This window comes from Varroa jacobsoni, unplaced genomic scaffold (assembly GCF_002532875.2).
Source record: "Varroa jacobsoni isolate VJ856 unplaced genomic scaffold, vjacob_1.0 scaffold_1125, whole genome shotgun sequence".
NCBI lineage: Eukaryota > Metazoa > Arthropoda > Arachnida > Mesostigmata > Varroidae > Varroa > Varroa jacobsoni.
Window position 1 is genome coordinate 127,592 of NW_019214027.1, and position 22,928 is coordinate 150,519.

Genomic DNA, 22,928 nt, shown 5'->3' on the forward strand with positions numbered 1-22,928 from the left:
ACCGTTGACCTATGACACAAAGGAGAAGACAAGTACCCTTGCTCATATAACAGTTCAACTTTGGCTAGCTAGCTAGCTAGCAAATATACTACACAATATAATAACTTCACAGCATTTTCTCATGGCCGGTCACCTCGTAAAATTTCTATTTCACTGACGTCAATTTCTAATAATTCTTTTGTCTAATGATTCTTTTTTATGTGGACGCTATTTAGCTAGTGGTGTACACAACCAGATGATAGGCACAAATCTCATCGAAACAAAAAAAAATTGCTAAATAAAAAATCTTATCAATGATGAACGATATTTCAATGGTGAAACGCACATGCTCAATTAACGGATCGCAGCAACAGAGATAGCGATCCTAAGTCGCGCATGTCGTACGTTTACGTCCTTCCATGGACCCCTTATTTGCCAGCGGTGATGACTAATACGGTGTCGCGACACCGATTAACAGGAGTACAGCAACAAAGAGCAGTCATTATAGTGTCACACTTGTTTAATTTTGTCTTTTCTCTATATATTTTCCCGTATATCCATAGACATTGTAATCATCATTAAATTGAAACCCTCTGATGTGTTGTACATTGAATAACAGAGGGCTACCGGCCAATAGCTAGTAACGGAGCTGCCCACAATCGCCAACAATAGACAACATGGTCGTTGTTTCGAATGGAACCGAAGTTCCATTTCGTTTTCGTGGTATTTGCTCAGTGGTCTCACTCCATTCTGTCCTCTTAGCGTTTTGTCTTGCTCTCCACCCTGATACTCGAGCAGCCTATTTTTGAATTTCTCTGTTTTCTCTTGAAATAACGCGTCACACAATAACGTGTTTAGGTAAAGAAAAAGTGCCTTCTTACTTATTTCGTTTGCTGCTACTTACCCCAGTTGGGCCTACCGTTGTTGCTGTCGTCATCGTCGCCGCGGTCCTCCGTGCTGTTGTCGTCGTCGTCGTCGTCGTCAACTATTGTTACTTCAGGTGCTATTGATGGCGATGCTTCAAAATATCGCTGCTGCAACTGATTTTGTTCCTTTCTTCTGCCATCATCTCAATCTCGATTGTTGTCACATTTTTAATATCGAATTTTATGTGCGCTAGCTCTAGCCAGTTCTCCGTGTACGTCCCTTCGGTCCCTCGATCCTGACAAGTTTTGTTGTATCCGTTCGTTGCTTCTGGCTATCTAGCGTCCACCGATCGCTTTGCCTTTAGCGTTCTTGGTTGCCTGTCTCCTGCTGCTGCCAACGAAGAAGATAAGCGAGCCAACAAAAAGAAGAAAAGCAACGACAATAGGAGCACGACCTAATGTCGAGCGTAAGTCTCGCCGCAGCAGCATAACCGTAACATTATCAGCTTCGTCAACTACCGCAGTAGCAGCAGCAGCAGCAGCAGTATCCGTTGACAACAGACCTCTCCCTGTCCATGTCTCTTCGTCTTTCGGGAAACGCGAGAAAAAGCAAATTATTGTTGAATCCATCGCAGAAAACGAGAGATGAATCAAAAGCCGTCGAGAGAGCAGTCTAAAGTCGAAAAGACGGGGCTAAAACGGGAAGTAGAAAGAAACAGAACTGAGTTAAGACGAAAAAAACGACGACAAAGTGAATGTCGGCCCGCGGGGAGGGGGTGCGGTGGGATCGAGCTGAGTAACGCAGAAGTTCGATTGTAGTAGTGGTGGTGGTGGTGGTGTGGTGTGGTGGTGGTGGTGGCGGAGGTGAGTGGGGCGGCCACAGGTCGCGGGATGGCCCCGCCGTCCGCGGTCGTCGACTAACGGCTACAGTCAGCAGTGGCTGCACCGAAGCCGTTAGCGTCAGTGTTGCCCGCGCCGATGCTTCTGAAGACCAGGTGCACCACGTGTGGTGCTGGCGATTCGTTGAGAGTTGCTGCTGCTGCTGCTGCTGCTTCTGTGTTGTTCCTGATCATGATGATGCGGATGCCTTGGTGCTTGTCGTTGTAGCTGAGCGAAGAACGTCGTCCGCGGCCACCGGCTTCAGTCGCTAGTAACTTCTGCGGCGGCTTCGCCGTTAGCGGGTCCGGTGGCAGATCGATGCCACTACCGTCGCTCGCCATCGCCACTGTTGTAGCAGTAAGATGACAACGTCGCCGCTGGCGCTTGTCTCGCTTGGTGTTGCCGCGCTCCCCCAAGCAGGACCGCTGTGTTTCGCTGTCTGGATGTCTAGGAAGCTATAAACTAAACCGGTCGCCTTTGCCACACGGCTGACAGTCAAAGGCTGACACATCTTACCGTTTGTTAGCTTTCTCGCGCGTTCTTTCTATAAAGAGATCGATCTCTCGTTCATTTTTTTGTCTCTAGTCGTCTTGAAAAAACCTCCAAGTGAAGACGATTTAAGGACTACGATGACAACGGTGTATATGAGACAAGCTGACCACTGAAACGAAGAAAACTACTCACCGTAGCACTGTGTGAATTTTTGTGGTGGCTACCAAAAACGATGGTAGGATCGTTGAGGACCACGACAAACACGAAGACAACAATGATATGACTGACCATCAAAATAATACGACACGATCTTTCGTTGACGTTTATAGTCACACGAACAGATAGATGCGTTCTGACCGACTGGACACCCGTAGAGCGCCTCTGCTTCGGTCAACACCAGGGCACAACGCAATTATTATGAAATAATAATTATAGCTGATAAGAGGACGATATTCTATAGAGACATGGTAATAGTTGCAGTACAGACCTGCGGGCCATGTCGTTTCCTTTGAAACGGTCACAGAAGACGAGATAAGGGACGTAACACAAACAGGAAACAAAGAAAACAGGCAACGGTAACCGGAGTAAATCTTTACTTATCTATTTGATTGAGATTAAACATGCATTGTACATTTTGCGTTTAGCTGTGTGAACGGATTGGACAGAATCTACCTAACGCCATTGTTTGAGCCTTTTGTTCAAACGCGGATACGTTCGCTATAGAGTAGAATAGAAATGCATAAACAGGAGATCGGTGTTTAGTGTACTTGCTCGGGCGTCACGGTTGTTTAGCGTTAGCCGGTACAGATTAAACACGTCGTTCTGTAGCAGTCTGTGCTGTCTGCATATTAGGTAGACAGTGCCAGTGTGACTGATACTGCCCTATTACCTTTCTATTTTGTAAGGAAGAATCTAGCCGTAGACTAATTTAAGGTTCGGTCGGGTTGTATAGAGATAAATGTATGTTAGACTAGTAAATCAACTTGGCTTCCGCAACGAATAAGGGGATAGATCTAACTGGCTAGTAGTTCTGCTCTGTACAGGCGTAACCGATCAACTATACCGGTACACAATGCAATATCTTGGCTGTTCTGGGACACTACAAAGTGCCGGCCACGATTAGAGCTATAAATCGTCGTAATTTTTTTCCCTTCTGTAAGCGAATACAGTTGGCTACGCTCGACCATAGTGGACTTATTTCTGCGTCTCACTCTTTCGTCTATTCCTACTTTTCGCCAATGGACAGCCACCATCCAATTCTAATATACCAATATAGACAATAGCAAGCGACAAATGACAGAAGCAGTACGGACGACTCTGGTTGATCAGAAGCGCCGCTCTTGTCATTTTCTTCGTTCCCGTCTCAGGCCGTTCGCTTATACGTTAGGCAATACTGACTAGAGAGATATAGCAAGAGATAGCATCGCTCTTCAATATTACTCTAGCTTCTGACCAAAGCGGTTGCATTTTTAAACCGTACCTCTATCGGATACCGCTGCCACGAGATTTCGCTGTGGGCAAAAAGTAAAAACAGATGAGAACTTAGGGCTAATAGAGACAGAAAAGAGCAACAGAAAATCAAATGAACGACCAATACCCTCTGATGATTAGCTAAGACTATTATTGTATTGCGTTTACTTCGATAGAGACAGCTGCGTCGTTTATTATGCGAAGTGCAGACTGAAGTCGTCTTTCCCGTCGGCAAAATCGTAACGGGGAACTCACTCAAAGGTTCTTAAAGATTCGACGTAGTTCGAAGCGTTCGCGAAGCTGAGACAATAACGCTTGCACAGTATGATTCTTGTATATATATATGTACCCGATGTGTGTCTTAAGTGATCCGCCGATTGATCGTCTGTCGCTTCTCAAAGCTTGAGGGTCTTTTTCGTGTGCAACTAAACAAATACGTAATGCGCAGTGGTGAACTGTACACGCTCTTTCAGATATGGAAACTCGGTTATATCTACCTGTAAGTACTACGTCCTCATGTTGCGGTAAGGCCAACCGTCATCGTGACTAGGCAAAACGCGAACGGATAAGGAATTGCATTGTCAATTTTCACAGTGAGGGCTCTATTCATTTTTACGATGTGTAAATGACTGTTAAATCTAACCTTTTAGCTTCCGTAAACGACTAAAGCCATTATTCTTACTCAAGATGTCCTGTATTTTAAATTCGTGTACACTGTTTTAGAAGAATGTTAAGCCTTCGAAGACATATTGGGATTAAAAAGTTCTCTTACTTTGCGCAAGAGACAACGACGCAAGAGATCGACCAACTTATTGTCACAAACCATATAGTAATTACAGTTTCAACTGCATAGATTAAACACGCCCACAAGCGACTGTAACTCTAGGCTCAGATTCTAGGCTTGATGATCCAGTTAAATCAGCATTCCTGTCCATAATTTCTTCGCAAATCTAAGCTTCTCTTCGTCCTCTGCTTGCGGTCTATTTAACAGATTGTGTGCTCGTTCTCAGCGTACGTCGTGTGTGTCTATGCAAGACTGTTTACTGGCGGTTATTATTAGTAGTCACTGTCCGATTTTTCTGTTTGTCCAGCATCACCACCGAAGTTTCTCAGGTACTCAGATTGAGTAATGGTAGTCTTCTCGTTTGTATTGTGCACTTGGTTTACGTCAAAACGTGGCCGTCAAAAAGCGGACATATCCTTCTTGTTGAGAATACGTCTATTACATATGTTCTATGTTGGAATTTGCTTGTCTCCTAATATAATGCAAGCATGTTACATAATTTTCGTTCCATTCTACCGTTGGATCTTCCGCCTGAAAACGCTGAAACGCAGCAGCGAATATATACAGCCAATGCTTATAGGACAATCGAGTATACCGGGCCAATACTAGGATCAGACGAAAATAATTTGTATGAATTCGACGTTCGAGCTCAGCTTCACCTAATAAAACCTCGACGCTATGGTTACTGTTTGTATTCGCAGGTAACGGTACAAAGCTGATCGCGTTTGTGAATGTAATGATAGTCTCATTTCTCTGCGCTCTGTTGGTCATTTTTGGTACACGTACATATAAGCGACCAATGCCCTCATGGACACTGGGTGGAAGCGCGCTTCCGATGAAATCCATAGTAATTGCTCTCGGGGTCGGATACTGTTACCTGTTAAGCAGGGAGAGAAGATTGGCCATTCGAAGGAAAAGATTAGGTAGTCTATCTCGTTCTGATATTCTTCAGCCCCGTGCGGCCATCCACTATGACTCAGATTTCTATTCGAAGTGCCTGATTCGCTCCCTATAGATGGCCGAGTTAGGTTCAAGTCTCGCTGCTCTATAAGCAGCTTTCCATCGGATCCGCGTTACGTAACCGGCGCAGTACGATGAAAGCAGAAAAAAAAACATATATATATATATATATGTCCAAAGAAGACTTGACAAAATTACGTGCATCTAGTGCAGATATGGTTCTTAGTAGCACTATAGTGCCGATTGCATTGGTTGATTGGCTTAAATGGGAGCAGAATAAACATGCTAAGACAGGATAAGCCAATCATTAACTTCTTGTAAGCGATGATTTTGGAATTTTTGAATACGTGCTTACCGATGCCAGGTCATACGCCCGCTCGTAGCAAAGGTAGTAACGCTTGTCGCCGTAATGGGGTCCAGTAGATTTCGGAGTAGTGCGATAACGTAGTCGCTCCCTTGATCCCGCCTCTTTTCTGACTCACTTTACGGGTCGCTGACTACCGGGTCTGTTTCATTCCGCGCCGCTTCTCAACGGCGTCGCTTTCTCTTGCTACTAGCGGTGTTATTATCTATGAGGCCGCAGCAGTGTTGCGACGTTTACACGATATGCAAATATAATCTACGATATGTGGAAGCGAAGCAGAAAAATTAGCATGAAAAACAGCTCTGCTCCTTGACGGCACCGTATGGTCGGCCACCCGTCTATCTATACAACGGTAAATGATCCCTTCCACAAAGTCAACATCGTAATGAATTGATGAGCAACGAAGACAGCGACTTCGCGCAAAAATAGAAATCATCATCTTCGACGCCACTGATCTGCACCCGCAAATGTATCAGCTCTCCTTGGGCGCCTTCGTTCTCCTTGTGAAACTCATTTCGCCCTTGTTTTTGTATTCGTCGCCTCGTAGGCAACGTAGCGGTTGCAATAACACATTTAATCAGAGCCCTAACAGTTACAGACATACGAACATAGAACACGGATAGATAAATGGATAACAGGTGAATTCGTTGGTGAACACCAAACAGGTTCAACAAACATCCCCTTCTAATTACGATGATAACAATAATCATGACGACGAAGAAGATATACTGGTGATAAAAGTGGCCAACTGCTATAGTATAGATTCAAGCGGCTCAGTAACACGGCGAGGAGCAACTGCGTAATCTTTATCATCATATTATTATCATTACTAGGGTGTTACTTCTATTGTTATTATGTTTTGTACTTTATTACCACAGAGCACGACTTTCAGCCATCTTGTGTCACCCACCTTTTGCCGTTCCCTCTCTCAGCTCCAGTGGCTTACCCTGCTTTCGAGACCAAAAATCAGCGAATACGGATTCACAAACGGGAAACAGAAGACCAAAAGAGAAAGATAAAACGGAAAATAGATGAACAGACGAAAAGCACATGGGTTAATAGATAAGTCATGGATGGGCAGCTAAAGCCGATTCTCCAAGTGGCAGCGGGAGAGCCTGCCTTTATGCGACGCATCCCGTGGTCTGCACCAGAAGCAGTAGCAGTAGCAGCAGGGAAAACTGTTTTGCATATAGAACCAAGTGAGGGCCCCGATTGGGTTTGACGCTAGTATACGGCAGTAAAAGACAAACAGCAACCGAAAGCAAAGCCTTCATAAAGAAGTTGGTAAGAGGGATGGGTATCAGAAGCCAGAATGGTACTAAATAAAATCCAAGTAAGGCGATGAAATCAAAGCGTCAGGGCGAATTGGGTGATGGTTTCCCGCGAAAACCCCTTTTACTAAATCCTTCTATAAAATGAAGGCAAGAAAAGGAGCAAGAGTCTTCGTTTTTCAGATATATCGATAGTAACCATCGTCTAGGCAAGATTTGTTGGCTTTATTGAAGATTTGCTTCTTGGTCTTCGCCTTAACGGGGGTGAGCAGGTTTACATTTGTTTGCCTTTGTCGTCTTCCAGGTATTGTGCGCATGTTTACGAACTACAAGATGCAAAGCGTTGCTATTAGATCTGATCGATTTTGGGTGACTAGTCTCGATTGATGTTTAGTTTGATCCTCTTTCTGTTGTTTATGGTGATTTCTTGAAAATTTTAGGCTCATCTATACGATCGTCGCACAGGTGACATGTTGTTTTCCACGCTTGCATTTTGTTTTTTTTTTTCTCTTACATTTTTTCTGAAGTCATTGAAGACATCCACACAGCACCCATTCATTACCGAAGGTTTGCAAAGGTTTTCGATAATTTTGACATAAATCGTTGTTATCGAGGCGGCGTTGCTGTTGATGTTGCAATCAGCGCAGCTGCCGCTCACTTTTTTTTTGTTTCGATTGGGGCAACAAACCGAGGGAACGGAGAACGGAGGGATTAGTGTCAAACTGAAAACTGCCCCCAGCTGTACATATATTTTTCATTTGTCCATTTTCACTCTCGTCGATGCGGTGACCCTCTTACTTTTCTATCATCTTCTTCTTTACGCACTGCAGCCATGTCCATTTAGTAGGTGCATGTGCGTACGTACGTACGTGCGTGCGTGCGCGCGCGCGCGTACGTATGTGTGTGTGCCACGTCTTCGACAAACTCAGCGGGTGCTATTGAACGACGACCACTGCAGCAGCGCCAGTAGCGACGCTGGCCATTACAACAACAGCGTTAATAACGGCAGCTAATAGGTTGTATTACACCGGCGACTTTGGGTCTCTACCTCTACTCTTTGCTCCCCTTGGATCCTTTCGTTTGTCTCCCGGTTTGTGGCTGTCTGATTCGACTTTGGCCTATCGGTCTACCGGTGCCAGTCCATCCGATCGACGTCTCTGCCGCCAATGTGTGTTGTTGTTATTGTTTCTCTAGGGGCTACGTTATGTAGCTGTTGGTTAATCCGCTGCTACTGCTGCAGTTGATGGGGAGGAGGCAAGCCAGAGCGACGTGGTCGGGTCGGCGGCAGCGGGCTAAACTGGCTGTTGTTGTTATGGTCGACTCAGCCGTTTTTCCTGTGTTACTGCTTTTACTGTCGCTGTGGCTGGTGTTGTTATTGTGGGGTCGATATAAGACAGTTTCGGGACGAGATGCGAACGAACGAACCGGCGGGCAGGGGAAAAAGGAAAGAAACATCGATTGTACGCACCTGCGTTGCGTTCATCTTACCTCGATGCGAACGAGCCACGGGCGGCAGGTAACGAAGAAGACTCGCCTCGACTTCATGCCTCTTTTTTTTCTGCTTTTCTGTAACCGCTGCTACTGCTCGATTGCTACGTGCCCGCTCCATCGGTCCGTCCCCTTAGTCTGCATCTTCTGCCGTACGCAGGCAATGAGAAACTAAAGTAAAGAAGGACGCTTTTTCGTCGACTGGCGCTGGGTTCGAGGTTTGCTATCAACAAGTTTTCTCATCGAAGTCGCACCGAGTTTTTGGCGTGGATGCGTAAAGCTCGAGTATGACTACAGTCACAAATGACTATGGAAAAGTACTAGACGCTTCTACGATGAGCGTGCCCAGAGTCGACAATCGACGAGGAAAGGCGGGCCACCAGACGACTTCGACAACCCATGAACGCCGAGCGAATTTACTGCGGCCTGCCTGCCTGCTTGCCCATTCGTTTGTCTATTGCTTACTTGCCTGTCTAAGCAAGAACGAGAGCGCAAAGCAATATGCAGTAACATCAACACTAAGGAGGTGTCGTTTGCGCTGATCGGTTTGAAGTAAAGTCGATCCATCCAGTCAGCTGCTCACGCCACTTTTCGCTAGTCAGCGAACACTTGTCGCACTGGACGCGTCTCTGCTGGATGATCTTTTGCTTCGTTGTCGCTCTCGCTAGTTTCCGTAGTCGCGTATTCGCTCGATAGTCCAGTAGAACGAAACCGGTGAGAACAGCTGCGTTGACTTAAGTGAGTTCATGCACGAACACAGGCTCTCGGTTTTGGCTAGCCGCTATTGGATTTGTTGTTTTATATTCTTCACTGCCTGTGTTTAAAGCAGAGAACTGACTTCACAATCAGCTGACAGCAGTCGCTGTCTAATGATGGCTTTTGCATGACTCGTGTCAGAAGTCGATCGGAGGGCTCCTTCCATCATTGAGAACGATAGTCAGGTAGGTCAGACACATATACATAGATTCACATGTATCACACACAACAGTGGAAGTCGGGCAGCAACGGATGTTACGACTTTGACGGCCGCCACTTCTGTCTGTGTTGGACGGCATAATTTATTGTTGTGGGATAAAGCTGCAGCCCCATAGCGATTGCCCGAACACCAATATTATAGATTGCAAGACACCCGGAGCGCGTAACGGGACTCATGGGACGCCAAATACCGGTCCAGAAGCCCTATAGGCTACCGGCTGTATTCTCGTCGCGGGGTGATCTGGCGTTGGCGACGCTCCGCTTCAGAAGTTTCGTTTTATGAAGAACAATTAATGGGACAATTGGCCTCAGCTGTGCTTGTCAGCCGGCTAGCTAACTATAGTAGCATAGAAGAAACGATTGTTTAGTGACAGTTAGGTAAGAGGCAAAACAGAGAAAATAGTAGGCAGAAATAAGGTGACAGATGGGGCACGGTCTATCAGAAATGCTACCATTTTCGATTCCGAATGCCATTTATCTTCACTCGTGTTGCATCATACGCTGCGAGTTCCCGACGTCTTAGTGTTACGTGCTTTGTCGAAAGGAATCACGTGTTATTAGTATTATCGTTTATGAATTTTTTAGTAGAAGCAAAAAAGAAAATTATTTATTTCTGAATCCACCCACAGCTGTCTTATATCAGATGTAGGTGTATTCAGAAATATAAAAGAATAGACGGACAGCGTAACAATATGACAGTGAAGATCGAAGAGACCTTTCATATGGCACCAGCATCAGTTGTAGAAATCTACTACATCCCCATTAACCAGTTACGTATGACGGTGCTAAACCTTCTCGACATAGCATTAGCTGTAAAGCAAATTGCTTGAGGCTTTTTACGTAGCCAAGGTCATATCTCCGAGTGGTGGTAGAAATATCTTCCAAATTTAATTAACGGCTTCAGTGTTAATTGCTACTCATTGCCTTCATCGTTTTTCATTCCTTCTTGTTCTGAATAACATTGCATTTTTCGTATGCGAGTACGTTGTTTAAATGTGACCCATGTCCTTCAACGGTTTCAAGCACATTATATTACTCTGCTGAAATTTATATATATATATAAATAGGCGATTGTCTCCAGGCTATCGACACGTTCTCTTTTCGATTTATTCTCTGTTAGCATAGCGTTGTGAGTGGGTCAACAAGAGCGAGAGACAAAGGAGTTGGATCAGCCAGCTAATCCGTCCGTAAAAATGTCTGAAACTGCAACGTCTCGTCGTTGCGACATGTCCCTCCAGCTCGAGTCGTAGGCTCTAGCGAAGCCTTTTGGCCTAAGCAGTCCGTACGATTGCGGCCGCTGCCCGGGTCGCGGATACGCCGTTTCACTAAGTCGGCTGTCAACAATAACATTAGTAACATTAGCAGATCCAGTTTACCTCGCCGTTGACGACCGAAGTGTGATCGCAATAAGCGATGACGTTCCAGTAGTGAACCGCACGCGTCGCCTTAAACAATTACGTGAGAAAAGGAAAACGTCGACGAGAGTTCTTATAGAATGATCCAGATAGACCGAAAACAGATACAACGATTGTATCAGCCGTAGCAGTGACACTCAGTTGGTTTTCGAGATGTTGGAAAGGTTCGATGGGGCCGATGATTCAAACGAGCCAATAGCATCAACGCGAACGATGATCGTACGCGGAATAGCAGCAATGTCCTCGATGGTTCTATATCTCTACGCCTTCGCATGAGTGTCTACAGTAGTCTGTTCTTCGGAGTGATCTTGCCGTGGCTAAACAAAGAAGTATTACAAGTACCACAACAATATCGAGCACGGCAACAACGCCAATAACAACGATGCCACCTGGACTGATGCGCCGAAAGCAGTAGCAGCGGCAGCTCGTCGTCGAAGAGCAAAGCCTATCCGCCCGTTGTTCCTGCATCGCCACGGAGCCGATCTGACACGGGCAGAAAGATCTTAGTCCCGGCTATTTCTTCTTACTTGTCGCTTGATCCAACGCCAGCGATAGTAGCAGTAATAACAACGGCAGCAGCAGCGGCAGTCGCGCCTGCACTAGCAGCACTACATCTAATCTCGCTACTGTCTTTTCCTCTACCAATGTGAAATACAGAAAGGAGTAACAAATAGGGGAGAAAACGGGCAGAACCGATGGAGACAAACTATAGACAGCCACTTTCTCGATTCACCGTTGGCCTATCCTAACGGACCAGAGATTTCTACGAGAGGACGCTCGGCGTCTTTCTCACTCTCCCTCTGTTCGACCGCCGGTGCTCGCCAACTTCTCCCCCCGCCGCTCCCTCCACTCTTCACCGCGTTGTTCATCTTTGAGTCGGACGTAACGCTGCGCGTGATGATTCGCGGCTGGCTCTATCTTATTCGTTTTTATCGCTTATTTCGTTGCTGGTCGTCGTCCATTACTCTGTTTGTGTGTGTATTTGCGCGTCCCCTCTGATTGTTTGTCCGAGCTGGCACATGCATGGATTATGCGCGCGCGTGTGTGTGTATTTCGTCGCGGCCGGGGTCATGCAGGTGTCTACCTGCTGGCTTTAGTCACACTATGGCTTTTTCTTGGTCTCCATTTTTCGTCTTCTATTAGTTACTTAGGTTGCGTGTACTACTGCAGCTTCTGCTATTGGCGTCGACGATGCTACCGCTGCTGTTTTTGGTACCGTTGCCGGCTAACAATGGCTGTTGGCTATGGCGTTTGCGTTAGTCTGTGCGACGCGACTGGCCGAATGGACAGCAAATGTACCGCTGATATTGACTACATTTATAGTGGTTCAGCACAGAATCCGCTGGAGGAGTGTGGAAAAGTGATGTCGCGGTCAGCAGCACCGGCTGGACCCGTGCAAAAGACAGATACGAAACGGCTGATCCTCGGCCGTCGAGCTCTTTCAGAGAAATCAAAAGTAGCGAGAGAGTAGGGGAGATCCTGGTAGCGATGGTGCCATACCATGTTTTCGTTTTCCCTCCTCGTAGTTATCCGATTGAGTGGCTTGACTCGTTTTTGCCGCATTGCTGGTTCCAAGGTGTTGATGATTTCTTACCAGGTCTTACTCGACGAAGTTTCTGACCGCTGCTAGAGATGTCTGCTCCTTGGCTTCTTCACGGTCATAAAGGGTCTGGGGCCCTCAACCGGATGGTATTAGCAATTTGACCAGTGCTGCCCCTTAATGCCACCCTCACAAACTGCTATCGTTGCTGACGCGGCTGTCCGCACACATCTAACGTTTCTTTTCGAGCACATCGTCATCGACGTTCATCCACCCATAGGCGTCGGGCAGGCTCATTTGATTCAAGCGTCCTTGGTAGTGTCTGTCACTGATCGTTCGATCGTGGCAAACGCGTTGGGGGCCCCTAATTCAACATTCACTCACTAACCTTCCTTACTGACACCGTCTACCCAGTCGCCCTCTGTCTGCCTGCATGTCAGCTTTTTAATAACGCAACAGTTACGCGAGTCGAAGACGACAACTTCACCGATGATAGTAGCAGCAGCAGCAGCAGCAGCATCGATCGAAGTACCAGAATGGTTAAGTAAACGAAGCTACGACTTAGGGGCTACCTCAGCCGGAATTTGAACTGAGGTGCTGGTGTCAGCTTATTAACAAATCAACTAACACGTTACGCGAGTCGATAGACAATAACAACAACGTCAATAGACGCAACGAGCATTACGTCGACGCGGGTACAAAGCTTTAGTTGAACTGCTATGAACAGTCGATTACGGGGGTGCGCTAAGCCATGAGCCTAATCATCATGAACAGCAGTAGCATTTGAAAGGAGTGCCGTTGACTGACGCACGGCAGAGCGAAATCGAACATCATAACTTTGTACAGTTATTGTCACAATCATGGTTATTGTTGTTGTTGTTGCTGCTGCTACCACGACTTGTCGAAGGCGGCATTGAGATGAAGCTAAAGGCGGGACTGTTAATGCTTCTATATTTTTCTTCAGCTGCTTTATGATTTCTCTCACTTTTGTTGGCTTAGATTTTTAAGCAGCGATCAAAAACAAGATGAGATCGGTCGAGGAATCGAAGCAAACAAATTAACGGCAAAGTTACCGGCAACGAGACAAGAGACTGTGGCCTCGCCGCAATGGATCTCGCCGTTGTCTTTCTTTATTTTTCTAGCCATTTCTTTAGTAAGCTAGCATATAAGATCCATGGCGATGTCAGATATGAGCACCAACGTTAACATCGGACCACTTTCACTAACCATGCCAACCCTTGAAATTATGTCGATAGGCGAGCATTGTATTGCTTTTTCTCGAAAAAAGAAAAAAAAATCATTGACACTAGCAATATGCGCCAACAGTGTAGTGTTTACGATAACAACAACACGAAAATGACTGCTCCCTATTAGAATTCGTTTATTACCTCGTCGGTGAAGTATTGATAGCTAGCGGTAACGCTTTTATGAACCATTATATGCTAACCATTGTTTCCATTCATAATATAGGTATACGCGAGTAGATGTACGATTTCCTCGTGACGTACCCTTTTCATTGCCTCTATAAAAGCGCCATATTTTACGAGTGAGATCCAGGTTAGCAACAAAAATCTAAAAATCGAAAGCCGCCGTTATCTTGAATCGTGACGATGACTGAAGCCGTCGCAGACGGACTTCGTAGTCCCTCACGTGAAGCTCACGTGGCAGAAAAATCGTGACTCTCCGATGTTGCAGCTTCTTATTCTTCAGCCGTCAATCTATGTAAACAAACCTGTATTGGCATAAAGGTGTAACCACCATAACACCTTAACTTTTAGAAAGGGAATAATAAGACCTTAATTGATGAATGGCCGATCCTTCAGATCTCTATGGTACAAATATGATGACCATTGATTTTAGAAAATTTCTTTAACTAACACAAACGTATAAATATGTACCCTCAATATAGACGTATTATTCAGAAATTTTATTAGTATTCGCGGGTAAATTTGCACGGAGACAGAAATCTCGACCGAAAACTATAGATGGAACAACTATTTTAAGATGTTTCTAATTTCTATTTATTTTAAAAGATTTTTAAGAGAAAAAAAGAAAAGTACACAGATTTGTGGAATCGTATACTCAATACTGCTACTGTGGTCTGTGTGTTTTTTTTTTTTTTTTTTTTTCACATCGTTTTTGAATCTTTTCAGAAGTCGCGGCCGTTAGTCGCCGGCGAGCCACTGTTTCCAATATTCCTGATGTAGTTCCGCGTCGCCCAGCTCGTACGCTTCCACGCCGCGCTGCCTCCTTAAACGAAGCTGACTATCTGAACATCGGCAGGGACCTTCGCCGTCTTTCTGACCATTGGGAATACGGACGCTTTCAAAGGGTATGTGTGTCATATGTCTAGTTACGGAGTATCTATACTGTTAGAAAAACGGCGCAACAGATCTGATATATATATATATATATGCCGATCAAACAAACAGCCGACAACAAATTGGTACATATTTAGTCATAGTACGAACTCTTCAGATGGCTGCCTAAAGAAGCCAAGTGGTATGCCTTTACCTTCTCTCAGAAAATTCCCTCATTCTGCTTCACAGAAGATTTGAAATTGAGTTGTATATACGAGTAGCATAACTAGTTCGTACTTGCCTACAAGTAATGATAGCACAATTTTTCGTTCATTTGATGCGCAGTCAAATTGAAAGCCGTCAACAGGGTCTCTATTTTTAAGGACGATACCCATGACGCTAAGGCACCGTTCGGTTGCACATCTGTCCATAGCCGAGTACTTCTGAGTCCTTCATGGTGTCGGCCAGGTCCTATCTATTTGCCGCACATTTACCACACGCGACGACGATGAGACTGAAGACCATGGCAGTGATCACCGCCTCCTACAGGGACAGAATAAAATATGACGCCCCCGTCATGCTGTGCTTGCTCGTGGGCGCATGCTGCGACTGAACAGCTAGTCGCTTGATATAGTTGCGAAAAAGAAGTGCAGGCCAGGATTGCTTTGGCCAATCGCCTTACTGGCAATGTCATCAACTATAATCGTCTCTGCTCTTTTAACTGCTGCTGTTGGCGTTGTCTGTGAGACGTCGGGTGACCAGCGCAAGCGCTTCCTGATTTTCTTGAACTCAGTCCAAATGGTGAAACCAATACAAATACGAGTACCAAGCTGGGCGGCTGAAAAGAAAAAGCCAACGAGATCTTCATGTATAGAATGTATTTTGATGTGTGTATATATTAATATTGTGCAGAATTCGGGTGATAGCCACGCGCACGCATAAATAGATATTTGTACAGCTACATGGTCCCCGTTCTCACTTAAGCGAGAACAAAGTTCGTCATTCGGTCCGGGAAGGGAACGCACCCTAAGAAGTCTAACGAGAAGATATTATTATGATCGAAGATGAACAAAAACAGCGCAATACCTACTAACGCAAGCTTTATATATCAAGATGTAGGTCTATCCAAACCAGGGTATATCATACGATCTGACTTTAGGCGCAGCGGTGGCTTCACTGTTCTGCTTCTTTTCCCTAATTCATTGTTGGCTAAAAAAGATGTCCAATTACACAGACTAAATGTATATAATAACAGATGCTGATAACAATCATCAAGCCAAGTTAAGAGTGTATGATGCTGACGTAGCGATCGGAGTTAGGTGAACTTCCTGCTCCTTTTGGAAGTACTGTGTGTTCAGCAATAGTTACCTCACTGTATTACTTCTAGCAGTATATATATATATATGTGTAGTTCCGTCTTATCTTTTGCACACTATCTCATTTAAGTCCGCCAGGGCAGCTTGTTAGAGAAAGAAGATAAAGGGCGTAAAAGGAAGGAGCTCATATGACCACCGGAACACCAGCTGATACCTTCGCTCTATGTTATTCTTTATGTTTTTCATTTTCCACTTTTAATCTTCTTAATATCGTCACACACACACACACACACACACACACACACACACACACACACACACACACACAAAAACTAACGCGTCTTACATTACTGGGTACATTTAAATTGTCTTCTGTCTGCAACAGGTAGACGGGCTCTATTGATATCAATGGACGGGAGCAATGATGCGTAATATTCGTTACGCATTACTAAGGCGCCGCCATCTGCCATCGCGGTGCTTAATTTAATGGTAATAGCAATAGTACGCGTACTAGTAGTGTTCTTTCTTGATAAGTTGAAAATGAAAAACGCGACTGGAGTAAATTCTAGCTCTTGATACCACGAAATTTCTGTTGGCGACCTCCCACTGACTTTGCCTTAGCGCGTCCGTGTCATTTATGCCCCCAGTTACTAGCGGGTGTATGCACAGGACTATTGTGCTGAGCTTGATGACAAACAAATGTTTAGTAAAACAACGAAAGCCACAACGAAGCAGTAGAACGCCGTGCTATGGCTCACTGTAGTTAATAAGGCAACATGTGGCAAACACGGTTCAGTTTGTATGCATTCTATTCTATATAAAGGACACCCAATCGGCAAGTACGCGAACAAACGTATATTTAGCGTCAGCCAGCGATAATAACTGTAGAGTAGACGTAATACCACCGCTTTAGCAGTAATGTGGTCACGTATTAACTAAGTATACAATCATTTGGCGGAGTAATGTATAGTTTGTCGCTGGACGCCAGAACCTCTTTTCGAATGAATAACTAACGTCGTAAAACCGCCTAACCGGCATCCCAAACAATGTATCTATTTGTCTAGCTGCATTTTGTCGGCAACTCGATAGCGTCCCCGAAATCTGGCGGTCGCGCTGGCGCTGCGAATTTTCACTTAACATGCGCGCGTAACGCTCGAGGCGTGCCAGCGTCGAGGTGCTTGTGAGCAGCGACAATAACAGAGCGTCATGGGTGCTAAGACCGTCGCAGACGAACCGATATACAGGCAAGCAGAAATAGAAATTCAGACCGATGCGCCATATCGCGTCGATCAGAGCCATTCGCATTGTGCTGTCCTCGCGCACTAATAGTTTATATGAATTACGTCGTTTAGCCTTGAAGCGATCAAAGCTATTAGTTATCGGATCTAAAAAGAAGCAGAAATAGCTAGATCGGCTTCTCTGCCTGGATGCGTGCGTCGGAACAGGCATTATGCCTGCCGCTTTGTCGTCTGCGTAACGTCGTTTTGTATGTCATACACACAAATATATATTTACGTGCAAGGGGCCGGGGGAGAAAGCATCGCCGTTAACAACAACGACAATGACGTCGACGGGAGCAATAACAATGTCAACCCGCTATCTTTTCATTAGCACAGCCGTATAAATGTAAAAGGAAGAAACAAACCGGCCATACGACCGCTACTATTTGTGTCAGTGATAAGGCCGGCTCGAGTCGTCGTACTGGCTGGCAGCACAGGACGTGGAGTAGGCCACCATACATTGGACATAGGCCCGGAGAGAATAACACAGGTAGGCGGGTGGCCCGCCACGCTGGTTAATTGTTGAAGTGGCGAATGAGGCAGCGTCGCGAGAGCTTGAAGCAACAGATAAACACCGACCGTCAATCAAAAGTAATGCCGGTTACATTAGAAGCAGTCGGGGCCAACCTTGGATGCGCTCCTACATTGGCCGAGTTATTTTGGTTGGGCCAACAGTGGCACGTATTGTCGTCCATTTCGTGATTCATTCTTGTAGTCGAGTAGGTAGCTGATTTTTTCTGTCAGTACTGTGACGCAAAGCAATGATTCGTTGAAATGGCGTTGGCCTGACCTAACCTAATAACGTGCCCGGCAGTTGTCCATGATCGCCCGGCCGTTTTACGATTGTTACTGCTAAAACGCGTCGTACATCTTCGAACAATTATGGATGTGGCCTAAAGATTGCACCTAAAGAAGTAAAGCGTCTTTATTGAACATTATTCTTACTAGTTGTATCACGCACCAGTAAAAGTACTAACGAGGTATAGTGCGAACAAACATAACGCCTCACCAATAAACTTCGAAAAACAGTACAGAATTACATTCTGATCATGGCCTGCATTCGATGTTGTGTCGCACGCCGTTGTCACCATTCGATTCGCCCTGTTTATGCCAGCGAAACTGATCACGGCCATCGACAGTCTGGCACCAGTAGCTACCACCGCGGCAAGATGGATGGAGGTGATACCTTCGTCGCCATGTAAACACATGCTCGACGGCACCCACCTTGTTACGTCGTTTTTTCTTTTACTAAGATTCGCTACTTGGCCTTTTCTCATGTCGTGAACACCGCTATGGTAATCGACATTCAACATCGGGCAGTGATGAGCATATATCTTGTCCGCCACAGCTAAAGCAGTGCACTCCATTAGAAGTAGTAAGCTTACAAGCAATACATCTCGCCTGATGCGCTCGTCATTCGTTTTTATCAGATGCATACACATACATACATACATATATATATATATATATATATGATTTTTTATTGTTCTTCCGCGGCTGTTGCCGGGCATTAGTCCTCATCCTGTATTGCATTACATCTGCTCGTACGGCTGAGCCTTATTCGACGTCCAAGTCGGCTTTTTGTTTTTACCTTGATCACTTTTAGCACCCCACCTGAACTGTGTTCCCTGTCCCGGGCCATACTCATCCCTTGCGTTGAGGACAGATCTGATTTTTTGCCTGCAGTGATTGCTATATATACTACAGTTCTAGGTCGGACTGTACTACACTAATCGAGTACCGTTTCTTGTCACTGGTTCTTAGTTTGTCGTAGTCTTTAGAGTTCGAGTAATTGTTTGGCTGTCTTGTCACCATCTTTTTCTTTCACGCATGGCAAGTTCATGCGACACACTATTCAGTACTGGACAATAATTATAGAAGAAAAGAAGTGGCTGCCACTACTGTGTTAGCTGCTTTTTCGCTGCGATGTCGGCACAGGGCGCGCGCACCGCGGTATGGCCAGGTGGTAGTGTATTGTTATTTAGATATTTACAAGGGGGCACCTTCGGCGATAGCGGTTTCTGGAGCCGAGTGCAAAAGAGCCTGCCTGCCTGTGTGCTGCTCGCTGGGAGATCGGTCGACAGACCGTGGGCAGAGCTAGGCTAAAAGACCAGCACAAGGCTGAAAGAAAGAGGCAAGTCGGGGGAATGGCCGTTTGTGTTCCTACTGTGTTGCTTCTTGTGTGATAGCAGCAGCAGCAGCAGCAGCAGTTCATATACGAGCAATAGATGAGATGGGGGAGGTGGAAAAAACCTGAAGCAGCAGTAGCAGTGGCAACCTAACTACTGAGTGGCTGATCTAGCACCGATCGTCAGAGCGTAGAGCGTGTTTCAATGCGACACCCCCTCCCCTTCATCCGTGCTCGCCCCTCTCCTGCTCTCTCTCCCCCCTCTCTCTCTCTCCATCTACACCTCTCCCCATCTCTCTCTCTCTCTCGATCTCTTTCGTTTCTCTGTCTCGCTCAATTTTGATGATGATGATGGCACGAAGATAGGAGGATGAAGAAGCTTTGCCTTTGCTTTCTTTGTTCTGCTTCTTCCCAAACGTCTTGCTCATCGATCCTCCGCGTGAGCGTTAGACGAGAGTTCATGTTTAATGCGGGCGCAGGTTTGTTGTATGAACTGCCTCGTGCCTCGTGATGTCTCGGTCTTTTGCTGGACCTACTAGAGCTCGTATTGGTGCTTTCTGATTGCTCCGATGTAGCGGCAACAGATGGTTCGCGGGCCTCCCACACCGCGCGGATTGCTCGCCTAGCCCTGTCCATCATCATAGTAAAGATTGAAGGATGGGGCGCGCTGATATCGGCCGAACTGCGGGCGAACAAACCGGCAGCGGGGGCCACAACGGGTTTGCAAACCTAGGTAAATCCCGCTCCGGTAGATAATAGCGGGAGGGTCTGTGTGTCGAGATGTTCATGAGAGTAGCATACCGAGCGGGTCAATACCGGCGAGAGAAAAGTGAACGAAAAAGGCGAATAAAAAGCCTGCGTCTGTCTCAGTATCTGTGGGCTAACTCGCTGACAAATTTCTTGTACAATGACCTTGATATTTTTCTGTATTGTTCTCACAAGGGAAGGAAGAGAGACAACAACAGCGACGGATGCGTAGTTATGCTTTCAGAAAAACGTTTGCAAAGCTCTGTATTAATAAAGATTTGATTCGTGTAACAAAATCAATTGGTTTTTTAGGTAATAATCGAACAATTAAATGCAAAATGTAAGCAAATGAACTATTGAGAAGTGCATCCACTATCAACCAGCGATTCCATCTACCATGTTTGGGGTTCTGCAAAAGGGGTGTGCAGATGCTTCAGTAGTCGACATCATTATGCCCCTATTGAACGTAGTGGTGCTCAGTAATGCGATGTGCGAGATAGATAACTTGTCGTATTTGACAAGTAGCGGTCACTAGCTTGACAAGACGATTTGGCTTTATGACGTTCTCCTCGTTCCAGTAATCGGCAACAGTTTCTTCAGATCTTTCGGGTTTTTAGCTCATTGGTTTCTGTGCAACGTGCGTGGGGGCGTATCGATTTACCGGGTGCCGCCCAACTAGTCGTCTACGAATCTTTGTCGATGTCGTGCAGCACCTTGCTTGTGTTACATATAGTGGGATCAGTAGATCCGACGGAACAGTCTGTCGGCGTCAAACCTGATTAGATCCGGACTTCGATGTAAGCGAACAGTCAAGCCTCCGCTGGCTATCAACGCCAGATGTTTCTCGCCAACACCTTAACATGTAAAGCCAAATCAAGAACAAAGATGCAAAGTTCACTATTTAAACACGTTAACCTCTTTCGCTGATTCTTCCGTCCACTATAGTGCTACGACAACGTCTGAGCTTGTAGCGCCTCACATCTACGTCTAGCGATGCTTCCCTGTCTCTTAGATGCGATCTTTACAAATGACGGGCTGACGATCGAGCTTCGTCTGCTGTCGCGTCATCTGCGTAGATTTCGGGCGTCGTCAATAAGCAGCGTCCTGTCAAACGGTCACATTGTGAATATTGATTACTGACCAGGACAGATATGACTGTGCGTTTTAGGCAAAATTAAACCTAGCTACGAAATAAACTCGAACTAGCGTGCTAGTTAGACGGCGCTGCACGCATATATATATATATATATATATATATATATATATAGCTGCGTATATATATACGCAGCGATTTCAATGTAATGATAGCAATAATATTATGTACATAGCACTATCTATTTCGGCTTCGAAATTTCTTTACAGGAAGATTACTCATTTGAAAAAAATTAGTAAATACGTTGGTTTCAATGAGAAATTTGTTAAAATCTACTTAGTGCCCGATTATTCTGTACTAATATGTATTGGTTTGTTTACTTTGCAGAGGGTAGAACGCCGACAGACCTTTATTGGTTTCGTAATGGACGCTATCATGGCCAACGAAGCTCCAAGGAGACCGCGGATGCCCCCGACACATTTGCGGTAAAAGCGTGTTGGCTTAATTTCAGCCTTGTCGACGACAAACGAAAACACTATTAGACGATCACTCAAATTGGCACACCGGTGCCATAAGCTTAGCAGACTCGCAGAAACATCGAATAGCGACGTAAACGCGGATGCCAGTTCTTCTCTATGGTGTCTCTGAAAGGTGTAATGGTTTCGAGTAGAAAACAGGAACCTCACTATTCGCTCTGTCTGTGAAACTAGCTGAAGAACGAACGAAAAAAAAAACAAAATATTCGCTTAGAAAATCATCATACTTTATAATTATATCTCGACCGATTAATGTTGCTATTAGTACAGTGTCAAAGGGACAGTCCATCTGACAAGCAGCTAGCAGAAACGATCTCCTGTTTCGTATACTGGACAATTAATAGTAATTAGCGTAGAACGATACCTATATGCAAAACGAGAAGAGACAACAACCTCTGCAACTGGGCATATGGATATTACTTAAATTTTCATATATCTAGCCGTTTTGTAGAGCCTACCCATCTAGACAGGGATTTGGCTGAGTATCAGCAACTCCTCACTGGAGGAATTGGAAAGCACACAAATACGGGGCACAGTTGGCTTTCTCTCTCTTTGCTGTATCGAGACACAAATAAAGTTGATTTTTATTGCTGATATTGTCACGTGACAGGAGATGACGTTAAGAAGATACGGAACCGCTATTGCAAACAGCATAAAATAGATAAGCACAAGTACGTACTGATACTAAGACCATATTAAGGATACCACAAGGAGAAGGTAGTCCTGTGGCAAGCGGGGTGGCTTACCGTTCAAAGTGGTTTATTAGATTGATTTAACGTTTATAGAATGAGCGATTTTGCCGTTGGAGTTTAAAATCTTGGTTGATTTAGTCGTCTTGGCAAGGCCTTGACCGCCAATCGCAGAAACGGCGCTCCTTCGCTTAGTATGCTCAAAAAAATCTGGAACGGTTGACGACTAATTATTTTATGATGATGATGATGATGATGATGATAATAATAATAATAATAATAATAATAAAATATATGTGGCAGTAAAAACACTTCCTTATGATAACGATTACATGTTTACTATAGAATATATATAT

The 22,928-nt window shown here is 45.2% G+C and overlaps 1 protein-coding gene across 4 annotated transcripts in view; it reads left to right on the forward strand.

Annotated features, from left to right (window-relative positions):
• LOC111266891 (uncharacterized) overlaps positions 1–22,928 on the forward strand; it is a 71,282-nt gene that overhangs the window by 38,319 nt on the left and 10,035 nt on the right. For all 4 annotated transcript variants that reach the window (XM_086971125.1, XM_086971124.1, XM_086971126.1 and 1 more), the window contains 2 exons: positions 14,637–14,815; positions 21,735–21,832. In XM_086971125.1, coding sequence (XP_086827251.1) covers positions 14,637–14,815; positions 21,735–21,832 — 277 coding nt within the window. The remainder of the gene's footprint in view (positions 1–14,636; positions 14,816–21,734; positions 21,833–22,928) is intronic.